At 44.6% G+C, this 15,172-nt stretch overlaps 1 protein-coding gene across 1 annotated transcript in view; it reads left to right on the top strand.

Annotated features, from left to right (window-relative positions):
- The first annotated feature begins 480 nt into the window (after positions 1-480).
- The window catches only part of LOC132086121 (ras GTPase-activating protein 1-like), a 126,155-nt gene continuing 111,463 nt past the window's right edge, over positions 481-15,172 (top strand). Inside the window, exon 1 of the mRNA XM_059491580.1 lies at positions 481-1,140. Coding sequence (XP_059347563.1) covers positions 680-1,140 — 461 coding nt within the window. The 5' untranslated portion in view covers positions 481-679. The remainder of the gene's footprint in view (positions 1,141-15,172) is intronic.

Raw genomic sequence — 15,172 nt, 5'->3', positions numbered from 1 at the left:
AGTTGTTCTCAATTTCGATGCCGTAGCTCTGGAGAAGAACAAACTTTGGCACGATCTGTGAAGATCTGCTTTTCCTGTTTGGTCGTTGTGGTGTCATTTGGTGTGGGGATTGGTTTTTTTGTTTGTTTGTTTGTTTTCTCCGAAGCAGGAATGGTGAAGGGCTCCCTATTCTTTTCTCCCCTCCCTGTATCCCTTACACTCCTGAAGAGGGAGTAGGGAACCCCCATCTTCTTTGTTAGCTACCTTACGCTCCGCGCTCTGCTGCCTACTCCCTGCATGAGAATGAGATACTAAACGCGCAAATGCCGCTTACCAATTTGCCGTTTTTTCTGTCACTAGCTAACAAGTTTCCTCCCCCTTTTCTTCTTTGCCCCGCCCATGCAGTCGCGTGCCCTCGCTGGCTTTTGGGGGAGGGGTGGGGTGAGAGCGTAGAGTTGTATTTCCGCAAGAGTTGCTCCCCTCGCGGCTGCAGGGGGGTAAAGCAGCAGTGCTGGGGTCTTGAGGGATTACTCTAGGCACTCAGATGGTTATTATTCAGAGCCTGTCTGCTAGAGAAATCTCCTAAGTACTAGCTGCGCTCCCCGCCAGACGGAGGCGCGGGGAGGAGGAAGTCGTCGCCACCTCCCCGGAGTACTGCGTTCGGCGGGGGAGGTGGAGGTAGGAGGGAGTGAGGCTCAACATGATGGCGGCTGAGGCCGGGGTTGAGGAGGGCGGCTCGGTTACGGCTGCCGGGATGGTGGGAGCTGCTGGCGGAGCTGAGTCGGAGCACTACCCCACGTTATGCCGGGGCAAGGAGCTGGGGTCGCAGGGCCCCTTCCTGGCTGGCTCTGGCGGGGACAGCCTGGGCGCTGGCGGTCCGGCGTTGTGCTCGGCGCTGGGGCTTCTGGCGTTAAGCTCCGGGCCTGCCTCTCTGGCGTCCAGAGACGCACTATCAGCAACTGGACAAAGGCCGGAGGTGTCCGGAGAGGTGCTGCTCCCACCCAAACCCAGCACTGTCGCCTTTCCCCCACTGCCGCCGCCGCCACAGCCACCTTCCTTGGCGGGGGGGCTGGGGATTGTGGATGAAGGCGACTCGTTGGATGGGCCCGAGTATGAAGAGGAGGAGGTGGCCATCCCGCTCAACGCTCCCCCCACAAACCAGTGAGTAGCAGCGTTTCTGAACCCCGTCGGGTGTCCGCCACCCCTGGACGTTTCCCCCACGGGGAAGAGGGGCGCCGCAATGGGCAGCGCGGCATCAGGCCCACACACTTTCTCAAACTCCTGTGGAAGTGTCGTAGAAATTTTTCATTAGGTTATGTTTGGAAAGAAAAAAAAAAATTGAAAAAATTAAGTCTTCGTTAATATTTTTATTATAATTTTCCTTCCATCAGCTTGATCGTGATTCCTACAATGCTAGTTATATAAAGAATCTTGCATTAGAGGCGGAGTAGTTTTTCAGTTATATTTTGCGAAATAAAAAAAAATCATATAATGTTATATAGAGTTAATGTAACTGGCAAGTGCACTAAACAATCTTTGGATTTGACAATGAACTAATTCCAGGAAGTCTGCAGATTTACATAGAAAGGTAGCAAGGCTTGTGTCCTGTTTTTATTGGGATAGTTAATTTTCTTCCCTGTAGCTGGTGTAATGCTGTATTTTGGATTTAGGACAATAAGGTTGATAACACATAGATGTTTTTAGTTGTTTCTAAGCAGTGTTTACACTAAGTCAAGGACTCTTCAGCTTTTCATATCACCCCACCAGCGAGTAGGCTGGGAGGGAACATAGCCAGGGCAGGTGACCCAAACTGGCCAAAGGGGTATTCCATACCATATGGCATTATGCTCAGAATATAAACTAGAGGGAAAGTTGTTTGGGGGTTGCTGCTCAGGAACTGGTCGGCAGGTGGTGAGCAACTGCATTGTGCATCACTTGTTTTGTATATTCTAGCTTATTAGTGGGGGGAGGAGTGAGTGAGTAGCTGTGTGGTGTTTAGCTACCTGCCAGGTTAAACCACGACAGCTTGTATTGGAACAGCCCTCAAGTAAGTACCTTATTCTCCCCAAAATGAAACAGTTTCAAAGGCTTAAATAGCTTATGTTGGCATATAGAAATATGTTATTTCTCAAGTTGTAGTAGGTATAGAGAAAAACATGGTTTCAAGGTAGAGGATGGCAGATATATTCAAGGTATAGGTCAAAATTCATCTGAAAACCCATCTGAATTTGAGTTCATTTTTACCATCTTTCATAACTGGTGTTGGAGAGTTCATTTCTGTAATATTAAATGTTTGTTTGTTAAAAGTAATCTCTAACCATGGCAGGCTTTCTACTAATCCTTTCCTCTTGATTTCTTGACTTTTTGTGAAAGATAATAAAGAATAAGACCTTGTTTTGTGAAGACAGTGTTTGAATAGTCCTAAAGTTTTATACTTCCATAAAGAGCTAGCAATATAATCAGGCAGTTTAAGATAAAGACTGAGGAGGGAAATAGAGGCACATAAAGGGAAAGTCACTTCTTGAATATTGTGTATTATGTCAGAGAGAGACAGTTTCCTGTTCTCTCTGAAAGATCAGACTGCTTTTTCTGTTAGAACTGGTCATTATGTATCTCAGAAAGTAAGGTTGTGCTTTTTTTCAAATATTTTTTAGAAAGAGAGGTAATTATTGGTGAATGATTTGATTTGAATGTATTTGATACTAAGTAATCATTATTACTTTCACAATTATAAGTGAATTTTGCTGTCAGAGTATTGTAACTCGCATTACAGCGTGAAGGTTAACTTTCATAGAAGAGGATACAAAATTTCTGACAAAAAGCATGACTGCAAAGGCCCCGATTTTCTCTGTTGGTCCATGAGGCTACTTAGCTTGTTAAGACAAAAGCAATATTGAAGCTTTGCAGGACCAGCATAACTGTATAGTTGAGTATTTGTTCTTGCAGGTCCTTCAATATAAACACATTTAGGCAGCAAAATAGATGTTGAAAAATTGATTCAGAAACTTATATCTCCATCTGCTTACCTGTTTTTTCTTTGTAACTTATAATTTTTGTGACTTTTTTAAGTTGTTGGCTAATTAAAAATAATCAGAATTTCTTTTCTCTTTCATACATCTATTTTGATACAAAGTAATTTTTTACCATTGTCAGTTAAGTAATTTAAATTAGCTGCATGTTGATAGTAAGTTTTATTCTTTCAGTCCTGATGTTTTATTTTGGAAGCGTACTTTGTAGTCATACTATCTGTTTTTATAGAATTGAACAAAGATCTGTCACTTTAATATTATAAGCAAACACCTAATACACTTCCTCTTTTCCAAGTACCTCAGGAAAATGGGAATAAATTTTAATATGATTAATTTTGTAGCAGTGGGAGAAGCTTGTCAATATGGAACAAATTCTGCTAATTAAAATACTCAAAGTCCAAAGTATGATTGATTGATGTTTCCCTTTGGTCTTTGTAACAGCCTAAGGAGGCACTGCCAAGATAAAGGTTCAGGATACAGTAAGAGATGCTAGACCAAACAGCTTTAGGGATAAACAAGCTACTGCTAAATAGAGATCAGTAGTACAATTATCTGTGTTTTTACAACACATTCAGTAATTCACTAGTACAATTATCCAGGTCAAAACAACAGCAAATCCAATCATTTACCATTACTGGGCTATGCTAAGGCTTACATAACCATGGTTATGGAGCAGGGTGGCAAGAAGCAGGGCGTGGCTTCTTTGGATGAATGACACAGACCAGCTGATGCACTCAGGGAATTCAGAATTCCATGATTGGGCTGACCTCTTTAATTGTTGAATTGTGGGAGCACTATATGGACGTGTTAACCAATCAGCACACATCCTACCTTTGTTTCAGTTCTGTCCTTAGTGTGCAGAGGGCATGCAAATACTGTGCAAGGCAATGCACCACAATCCTGAATGAGACTGACTTAATGATTGTGTGTTCAGTGTATACTTTTTCATTTGAGTATAGAAGTAGTATGTTTCTGCTGTAGCTTAATGGTAGGTGGGAGGCACAGGATGCTAGGTAATAGAGTGGACAATTCCCTTTGTGTGTTGGGTGTTTTTCTCTGCACTATCTACCCCATCTGCAAAGCTTACTGCTAGAGGTTGATGGCAGTCTGAAACGGTGTTACAGAAATGCCTACAAAGTTAAAGAATGAATGATACTTAATTTACTAGTAAACTGGTGATATGTGAAATAGTTTAGTTGTTTATGTATTTGAATAAAAATCTTAAAGTTGACAAGTTATATCTTAGTGTTGCATTAAGATGGCAAAAGCAGTTCCAGTATATTCCGACACAATTCATATTTTCATATGGTGTTTCTTTAAGTGATGAATATCATGTTGAAATGAAAATCCTTTGAAATCCTTTGATAACAGAAATCCTTTCCATGGTAGATGTATTGTTACAGTCACTCTTGGTATCTGTTGAGACAACATTAGTGAGAAAAAAGGAGAGAGAGCTGGGTAGAGAAGTATTTAACAAATGTGGTTTGAGTAAAAGGAAAAAAATGTTTTGTTTCAATGTAGTGTGAAGTTATAATTTCTTCAGGTGAATTTGTCAGAGGTAGCAAGTCCAGAGTTCTGCAGCATTTGTTTATTTCAGTAGCTAATAAAATGTTTTTCTGAAAGTGCATAGCTTTACAATAATTATTGAAGGCTCTACTCCATACCAAAGAATAAATTTGTACTGCATTGAAAACTGAGGGGAAATACTATTGGCATGTTTGGACTCTACATCTCTAAGCAGCCTGTGTCCAGTGCTCAGTCACCTTCACAGTAAAAAAAAAAAGTGTTTCCTCATGTTAAGACAGAACCTCCTGTGCTTCAGATATAGCCCATTGCATGTTGTCCTGTCACTGGGCATGGCTGACAATAGCTAATCTTTGCACTCTCCCTTCAGCTATTTGTATATGTTGATGAGATCTCCTGTGCTCTCTTGGCTAGACAGCCTTTCCTCATAGGAGAGATGCTTCAGTCCCTTCATGGCCCTTTCCTGGACTCACATCAGTATGTCTGTGTCTTTCCTGTACTGGGGAGCCCAAAACTATAGACATAGGACTCCAAATGTGGCCTCACCAGTGCTGAATCACCTCCCCCAACCTGCTGGCAACATTCCTCCTAATGCAGCCCAGGATACCATTTGCCTTCTTTGTAGCAAGGGCACATTGCTGGCTCATATTCAACTTGGTGTCCACCAGGACTCCCCAGGTCCTTTCCTGCCAAACTACTTTCCAACTGGTAAGCCCCCAGTATGTGTATTAGTGCCTGGGCTTATTCTTCCTCAGATGCAGAATTTTGCACTTCCTGTCATTGAACTGCATGAGATTCCTGGCAGACCATTTCTCCAGCCTGTCAAGGTTCCTCTGGATGGCAGCATGACCCTTGGTGTATCAGCTGCTCCTCCTGGTTCTGCAAACTTGCTATGGATATGCTGTTCCTCATTGTCCAGATCATTAATGAAGGTGTTAAACAGGACTAGACCCAGTATTGACCCCTGGGGTACATACTGGCCTCCAACTACATGTGCTGCTGACCACCACTCTCTTGGCCTTGATGTTCAGCCAGTTTTTGGTCCACCTCACTGTTTGCTTATCCTGCCCATATAACAAAAGCTTCTCTATGAGGATCATATGAGTGTGTCTTGGTCTGAAAGACAAATGTCCGCCAAGGAAGGCGGAAACCTCCCTTGGAATGGAGAATAGGACCCTCTTCCGTCTGAATTATTATAACTTTGAAATTAAGGGGCTTTCAGGCAAGATATGGGAAACGGAATAACAGTTCTTTACTAGTATGTATAACAAGGCAAACAAACAACAATAATGGCAACAACAACAAACAAAACCACAAACCCAGTAACAGCCTTCTCTCGGCTGGCAGGCACTCTCTCCTTTGGTGTAGTTATGGTCGCAGCTGGCAGGGGCGATGGTGGCTCCCCAGCCGGGCAGGGCAGGTGCGATGATTTCCCTGCGGCTGCAGGGGGCGCTGTGGCATGAGTTCGGCCGTCTCTTTCATGTGGACAATGGCGGATGCAGACGGCGGAAAGGGATAGAGGAGGGGCTTCCTTTACAAACCTCCACGGGCAGCCGATCCCGGTGCCCCCTCTGGATAGCAAAAGGAGCTGTAGTAGGGATGTCGGAAGCACCAAGCTGGAATGGCAGGGACAAGCAATAAAAAAAATCCCGGAGTGGTAGACGAGATGTATCAGAAACTCAGCAGCTGTAGCTGGAACCACGGGACGCCCCAGCAGGCAGGGGTTGCGGGGTTACAGTGTAGCAAAAAACCCGGAGCAGTGGCCAAGAAAGGGCGGGGGCCGGGCAGTGGCAGCCCGGCTCCCGAATCCGGCAGGGAGAGGCTGCCTTGGAGGGGAAGGGGCTCGGAGATCCCGGGGTTTCCCCTGAGGCGCTCGAGCAGATGATGAAGGGTCCTTTGGTGCGGTAGGGTGTTAATAAGGTCCCAGTGCAACGGCCGCTCCTACGAGCAGAGCTCCACTCACGATAGAAGGCAGCTGGAGACGGAACCTCGCAGTGGTGGTGAATTCTTCTCACAGCGATAGCAGTCTTTTTCCCCTCTGGAAGCCGAGAAAGGAAGAGAGAGCTAGGAGCTGCACCCAACCCCTTCCCCCAGCCCAAATCTCATAGTATCTCTGCCCTTCTCAGAGAAACCCCTCAGCTACCACAGTAAAGCCAGCTGCACTCCTCCCCCTTCTCTGTGGTTACTTATTTTGTTTCTCTTAAATACCGATCGTTATTGTTTTTTAGCAAAAAAATGGGAGAAAATTCCATAAGAGAAAGAAAACAGGAAAAATCCTACCCTCCAACAGAAAGATAATGTCAAAAGCTTTCCTGAAGTCCAGCTAGACAATATCCACTGCTCTCCCCTCATCTGCTAAGCCAGGCATTTAATCATAGAAGGTTATCAGATTGGTCAAGCAAGACTTCCCCTTTGTGAAGCCATGCTGACTACTCCTTGTAACTTCTTGTCCTTCACCTGTGTGGAAGTGGTTTTCAGCATCAGTTGTTCCATCACCTTCCCCAGGGATCATGATGAGGCTGACTGGCCTGTAGTTCCTTGGATCCCATTTCTTTAAGATTCAGGTGACATTTGCTTTCTTCCACTATTTGGGCACCTCTTCCAATTGCCATGACCGTTCAGATATTATGTAGAGTGGCCCTACAATGATATCAGCCAGCTCCCTCGGTGCTCATGGGTGTATCTCATCAGGGCCTGTGATCTTATGTACGTCCAGTTTGCTGAAGTATTTCCTGACTTGATCTTCTTCCAGCAAGAGTACATCTTTCTTGCTGCAGCCATTTTTCTGGTCTCTGGGACTCAGGATTTCTGAAGGCCAGTGTTATGATCTGGTTATTAAAATTATTAGAAATGCCTCTGCCTGAATTAAGGTGCAAACAAGACCATATGCCAAAGTCAATAGTATGGGTTTTATTTAATAGTAAATATGAGAGAAAGAGAGACAAAAGAAGAGAAATAAATAGAAAAGAAGTAGGGGGACAGAAAGAGAGTGACAGAGAGAGAATAAAGAAAATATCACCATCTGTGGATCCCAACAATGTTCCATTGATCCTCTTCAGCTGGTCTTCTTGGTGGTGAAGGTCCCCCAAAAAGCATAGAACCCGATGGGTTAATATAAGTAGTTCATGATAGGTAGGAAAACCCAGGCACCTGCCTTGTGGGGGGGGCTGTTGCCATTGTTTGACAGGCTCCAGATTTGTTGTATTGCGTGCAGTCCTGTGCTGCAAGGCCTCAGGAATTACTCTGGGGGGACAGTTGAGGGGGGGGTCTTTGATGGATTAAGATACCCCCTCAGTTGTTTCTCATAACAATGTCCCATGGATGTAGCCTTCCTAGGGTTGGGGGTTCCATAGCCAGTTTGCGTAAGGGAGGATGGATGAGTTCACTGCCCCTGAGCAGAGGTTACGACTCACTGAAATTTCCTCCCACCTTGGTTGTGGGGGGAAATCTGTGCAAACCTGCTCCCAGCAAATGGATCTGTGGGCTACAGCCTCCCCCACCCCAAAACAAGCCAGAGATGATTCTTAGCATGGCTGCTGAGTTTGGCTCTCATTCTTTTCCTTGTTTACTTGTTTACTTCTCCCCAGGCCTGAGATGACTGAAGAATGGGTTTCCCTTTGTCTAATCTCAGCAGTTTGACTTTCAGTCCAAAGTTATAGTCAGGCATCTTTAGGGAGGGGTAGGCTTCAGTGGCTTCTTTATACAGTTTTGCTATAACGGGCAAAATTATTTTATAACAGTGTTTTAGGCATGAATCATTTCAGTCCTTGACAGCTGGTCTTGCCAGTAAAGACTGAGGTGAAGAAGGCATTCAGTACCTCAGTTTTTTTCCATGTCCTTTATCACCAGGGCCCCTGCCCCATTCAGCAGTGGGATCATGCTTTCCCTAGTCTTCCTTTTGTCACTTGTGTACTTATATAATATCTTCTTGTTGCCTTTGGTTGAGGTGATCCTTGAATATTAACCAGCTTTCTTGGGCTCCCCTTCTTTCCAGGGCATTATCCCATGGGACTCTTCCAAGGAGATCCCTGAAGAGGCCAATACTGCTCTCCTGAAATTCAGTATTGTGATCTTGCATTTTACCCCCCTGAATTCTGCCATGTAGTGGTCACTGTAGCCAAAGTTGCCTTTAGCCTTCACATTCCCAATGAGCCTCTCTGGGAACCTCCTTGACTGCTTATGTCCTGATGTGTTGGTCTTCTAGCAGATATTGGGGTAGTTTAACTCCCTTTGTGGATCTGAGTCTAATTCTAACTGTCTGCAGCTGTGATGTAACTTGATTTTAGTGTATGAAATTTCTCTTCTGTTTTGCAGTTAAGTTAGTTAGAAGGTAACCTTTTTTCATCAGGTAACGAGTGTTTCTTACTACTGCCTGTTTTAGAATTGCAGAGGGACTATAAACACCTTATTTTGGGTAGTTTGCTGATTTCTCCAGATTTTATAATTTGAGTACTTGCAGAATAGAATTATATATAAATCTGGTTATATTTTGGTCTGAATAGATAATATCAAAAATACTATTTTAAAACAATGGTTAGGAGCAGCAGAACAAAATTGTATTTTAACCTTACATTGGAAGTGAAACAGTAAGTAAACTGAACATAAGTACATGTATGAGCATATAGGAAAAAAAAATAGGGAGGCCAAAACTCAGTTAGAATTTAAGTTGGCAACTTTTGTAAAGGATAATAAAAATGTTTTTACAAATATATTAAGGGCAAAAGGAAGGGTAAGACCAACCTTTGTTCTCTACTGGATGAGGGAGGGAACTTAGTAACTGCAGATAAGGAGAAGGCGGAAGTGCTGGTTGGTAGATGGTGTCAGGGAGCAGAACGGTCCCCCTGTTATCCAGGAGGAGGCAGTCAGAGAACTGCTGAGCCACTTGGATGTTCATAAATCTATGGGACCAGATGGGATCCATCCCAGAGTGATGAGGGAGCTGGCAGATGAGCTTGCGGAGCCGTTCTCCATCATTTACCAACAGTCCTGGCTCACTGGTGACATTCCAGATGACTGCAAGCTGGCCAATGTGATGCCCATTCACAAAAAGGATGGGAAGGAGGATCCTGGTCATTATAGGCCATTTAGCCTGACCTCAGTACCTGGTTAGGTAATGGAACAGTTTATATTGAGTGCCATCACAGCACTTAGAGGGTGGCCAGGGTATCAGACCCAGCCATCATGGCTTTAGGAGGGGTGGGTTGTTTGACCAACCTGGTCTCCTTTTATGACCAGGTGACCCACCTGGTAGATGCGGGAAAGACTGTGGATGTTGTCTATTTGGACTTCAGCAAAGCCTTTGACACTGCCTCCCACAGCATCCTCCTGGAGAAGCTGACAGCCCACGACTTGGGCAGGAGCATTCTTTGCTGGGTTAAGAACTGGCTGGATGGCCAGGCCCAGAGAGTGGTGGTGAACAGTGCTGCATCCGGCTGGTGGCCAGTCACCAGTGGTGTCCCTCATGGGTCTGTGCTGGGGCCAGGTCTGTTCAATATTTTTATTGATGATATGGATGAGGGTCTTGAGTCTTTCATAAGTAAATTTGCAGACGACACTAAGCTGGGAGCGTGTGTTGATCTGTTGGAAGGTAGGAGAGCTCTGCAGAGAGACCTGGATGGATGGGCAGAGTCCAATAAGATGACATTTAATAAGTCCAAATGCTGAGTCCTGCATTTTGGCCACAATAACCCCCTGCAACACTATAGGCTGGGGACGGTGTGGCTGGACAGTGCCCAGGCAGAAAGGGACCTGGGGGTACTGGGGCTTATGCACTTCACCTGCTAGCATACCTTATTGAGAAGCATACTATCATGCTATATTTCTTCACCTTTTGTTTTCCTTTTTTTTTCTTTTTTTATAGTGGAAGAACACATTTTCTGCTGTTAGATCTTTTTGTCATAGGATCATGCCTGTTGTTTCAGTGATAAATTCTTAGGAATTCTGCAGTAGTTTTCCCTTTTACCCCATATCTTCCTTTTTCCTTTAAAAAAACAATCAAACCCCCCCCCCCATTGGTATTTAGGCACAATAAGAGGATAGAGGAAGCATCTTATGTCAACACTGTGTTTGTGTTGCATAGAAGTATTCCAGTTAAACAAGAATGGCACCAATAAAATTTTACGGGTTCCTGACAAGATCTTTCATATTCTCCGGCTGTCCTAATTATTTTTTATTTTTATGTAAAACGCTTGATGACTGTGGAAATGAAAGAAGTATGGGGTTTGTTTGGGTTTTTTATGCATAGGTCTATATTTAAATTATGTTTTATATATTTATACATATACTGTTTGGAGTTGAGGACTGTTATTAGATTACCTCCTTAATGAAACTTGTTATTTGAAATAGTCTGGGATTATGTCAGTGGAAATAGCTATTGGGAACATCTTTGAAAAAAGTACAAGAAAAGCTGAGTTGGATAAACAGAGACCTTGATAAGTTAAAGGGCTGGGCAATCACCAACTGTATGAAATTTAACAAGGACAAGTGCCAGATTCTGCACCTGGGACAGGGCAACCCTGGTTGTGTGTATACACTGGGAAACAAGAGGCTGGAGAACAGCACCACAGAAAAGGACCTGAGGGTCCTGGTCGATGGCAAGTTGAACATGAGTCAGCAGTGCCCTGGCTGCCAGGAGGGCCAACCATGTCCTGGGTGCATCAGGGACGGCATCACCATGTAGTGAGAGAGGTGATTGTCCTGCTGTGCTCTGCACTGGTGCGGCCTCACCTTGAGTCTTTTGTGCAGTTTTGGATGCCACAATATAAGAAAGATATAAAGCTATTGGAGAACATCCAAAGGAGGGCTACAAACATAGTGAAAGGCCTAGAGGGGAAGCCATATGAGGAACAGCTGAGGTCACTTGATTTGTTCAGCCTGGAGGAGAGGAGACTGAGACAAGACCTCATTGCAGTCCTCAACATCCTCATGAGGGAAGTGAAGGGGCAGGTGCTGATCTCTTCACTCTCATGACCAGTGACAGGATCCAAGGGAATGGCTGGAGCTGTGTTAGTGGAGGTTAGGTTGGATATTAGGAAAAGGTTTTTCACCCAGAGGGTGGTTGGGCACTGGAGCAGGCTCCCCAGGGAAGTGATCACAGCACCAAGCCTGACAGAATTCAAGAAGCCTTTGGACAATGCTCTTGGGCATATGGTGTGATTCTTGGGGCTGTCCTGTGCCAGGCTAGGAGTTGGACTCAGTGATCCTTATGCATCCCTTCCAACTCAGCATAGTCTATGATTCCATGAATTGTTGCCACTTGTCTTAGTTTAAGGGACGGGTGTCTGCCAAGGAAGGTGGGAACCTCCCTTGGAATGGGAAATGTGACCCCCTTCCCTCTAAATTATTATAACTTTGAAATTTCGGGGCTTTCAGGCAAAGATATGGGAAAAGGAATAACAATACTTTATATATATATCTATATTAAACAAGAGAAACAAACAAGAACAGTGGTAGCAACAAATAAAACCAGAAAACCAATAACAGCCTTCTCTCGGCTGTCAAGCACATTCCACTTTGGTGTAATGATCACAGTCGGCAGGGCCGCTGTAATGATTCGTCCATAGCTGCAGGGGGCGCTGTGGCGCGAGTTCATTTGCCTCTCCACAAGGGTAATGGCAACTCAGCCGGCGAGAGAAAGAAGGGGCAAACTCACGGGGGTCAGTTGGTGTCAGTGCCACTCGGGAAGCTAAATAGACTGCAGCAGGAAAACCTCGAAACAGCAGGCTGGAACAGCAGAGGCAAGCTCACCTAGGGTTGCAAACAAAGTGTAGCAAAGACTCCGGAGCCGTGCCGGAAGCCGCGGACTGTCAGGGCGGGCATGGGGTGTCAGGTTAAAGTGTAGTAAAAAGCCCTGAAGCAGTGGCAGAAAACATTGGGGGTGGGTGGCGGCAGATGGGCTGCTGCAGGCAGCTGCCGTAAGCAGCCAGGAGACACTCCCTCCGGAGGGGTTCAGGGTCCCGGGTTTTTTCCTGAGCCACCCGAGTAGATGGTGAGGGTCCTTCCCAGTGAGGTTGGGTATTGAAAAGGTCCCAGTTCAACGGCTGCTCTTACGAGCAAAGGCTCACCCGCGGTAGGAGAAGCAGTAAAGGGCTGAACTCCACGGTGGCAGCGAATTCTGCCCCACAGTAGCACGAGCCCGACAGTTCCCCTCCGGTGCCGAGAGAGAGAGCTAGGGACAAGCCCAGCCACTCACCCCCCCAGCCAAAATCTCGCGGTATCTTTGCACTTCCCAAGAGAAACCTCCCTAGATAAGAGACTGCAGCCAGCTGCACCCCTCCCCCCATCTTGGCCACCTCCTTTGTCTCTCTTAAAGTATTCATCGTTCTGGTGTCAGGCAACAAATTCGAGAAAAATTCCCTGAGACAGAAAGAAAAAAAAGGAACAAATCCTAAGGTCCAATATCACTTAAAACTTTAGAACTTGTGAAAAACGCCAATCACTTGTTTTAAAAATTTTAAAAGTCTAATAGTAACAAATTGGTTCTAAAAATAGTAATATTATTGGAGTAATAAAAATTTGGACAATTAGGATTAGGACAATACGCGACAATAAGAACAGAGAGTTATGAACAGTCTGGGTACCGCTTTCTGGGCAAAATAAGCCCGAAAAAGGACACCCGTTAACAGAGGATTAACCCTTAAAAACAATAGTCTGTTGCATATTCATACACCTCATACATGATGCATCGATTCCATTCAAACAAAGGATTCTGGTCAGTGTCAGCTTCTTCCTCTTAATCCTAATGGCGTCTTCAGGGCTGAGCGAGGAGGGAAGAAGTTAGTTTCTTCTGATAAGAGAGCAATAAATTCTTTTTCTCTGAAAGATTTAGGTGTCCTGTGGCTGCTATCTCGGTGTGAGTACCTCATTCCTCTCTTTATAGAAAGTATCTTACATAGCATAGTTTCTATTTTAACATTATGTTATAACCTAAAACTATATTTAACACACTACTTAGGAAAATTAATACAGCATAACTTTCTAACATAACACATATAATATTCATTTTAATATTTGCAAAAAGCCAATCATAAAATACGCATTTTTCACAGAACTTAATGTGGAAAATACAGAAGTCTTCCTAGTTAGGACTAGGCAAGAAAATAAGAGGTGACTGGAAATTATAGGGATCTTGTCCTTGGCAATGATGAAAGTTTAAAATCTTAGTAATACCGAGTTACTCTTTGAAATGAAAACATTTGGTAATAGTTATGGCCAGAGGGACAGCTTCTTTTTATGAATAGCAAGGTAAGACACCATTTTGCATCTCTTTGGGGAAAAACCATATTTGGTGTGAAGTTGAGAGATGTTAAGCTTTGCTTCTAACTCAATGCATTAAGCAATTGGCAGTTGGAACAGCATAAAATTCAAGTTATTGATCTTGAACTATAAAATTCTAAATGGTACAGAGCCATCTAAGGGTGTCCTGGTTCTGATTGGGCTTGAATTAACTTTCTTCATAGTAGCCCCTGTGGCATTTTGCTTAGAATTTGTGGTTAAAACAGTGTTGATAACACACTGCTATTGTGAGAGACAACTGTTCAGTTTAAAATTTTTAAAAGGCTTATTAAACCTTAACAAAAATACAACAAAAGGACTAAATAAGGAAAAAGTTGCAGCACTGGGAACTGCCTTCATGGCTGCCTACCATGTTACCAGTTCATCTTCAAGATGGATGCTCAGTCTTTTATACCCCTGGGAGTTGAATCAGCCAACCCTGGCCCCTCCCAAAGTCTATCAGTCAGCTCTTCTTTGCCATTTATTGGTGGAGAGTGCTTCCTCGTAACTTGATTGGAGGGTCAAGTGTTGCCATGCCATGCCCCCTTAGCAACAAGATTTTCCATTCCCAACTGCCCTATGGAAGGGGCACATGTGCACAGCTTTTTTCTACCTGTCTTAGACAACCCAGCCTGTCTGATGGCAACAATACAGAGGAGGGTGGAAAAGGAAACTATGGGGAGAACAAAGGACATCTAAACTACAGTAACATAACTATACATCACTAAGGCTTTTCGTAATATTCACACAATAGTTATCCCTTAATTGTGAGGGCTAATAATCTCATTATCCATCTATAGCACTGTGGTGGTTTGACCAGGAAGAAGTGGGAATTCTGGGATGTTGTGGTCAAACCAATGGGTGCTTGGATTTTGATATTGGCACCTGGTGTAGCCAGTGGGTTTTAGGACACACCTCCGAGAACACCCAGGGGTTAAAAGCAGAGCTTTGGCCCTGGGAGGCTCTCTTGGGACTTTGAGGGATGGAGGACGGATCTCTCCCCTGTCCAGCCGCTGCTGCTGGGCGGGGGAGGGGCAGCCATGTGGTAGGCCTGGGCCTGGACAGAGATGGGGGTGAGGAGGCCTTGGAGGATGGAAGGGTGGAGAGCCCCAAGAGACATCGGACAGCCATTCCCCCCCCCCCCCTTGGAGACAGACAGAGAGAGAGAGAGAGTGCAGCCTGTGTCGTTATCTTGAAACTCAGTAAATATGTGCTGGCAGCAGGCAGCCTGGCTGAGGAGATGGGGGGGGGGGGGGGGTGCAGCCAGGAGTCCAGCTGCCTGGAGGATTTTTTAACCCTTTTTGGACAATGAAAACCTTACAGAACATTAACCCTTCCTAGATGAGTGATAAGAGTGGAGGAGGACG

This window comes from Ammospiza nelsoni, chromosome W (assembly GCF_027579445.1).
Source record: "Ammospiza nelsoni isolate bAmmNel1 chromosome W, bAmmNel1.pri, whole genome shotgun sequence".
Lineage (NCBI taxonomy): Eukaryota > Metazoa > Chordata > Aves > Passeriformes > Passerellidae > Ammospiza > Ammospiza nelsoni.
Note: the sequence above shows the minus strand (reverse complement) of the source record. Positions and strands in the feature narration are given on the sequence as shown.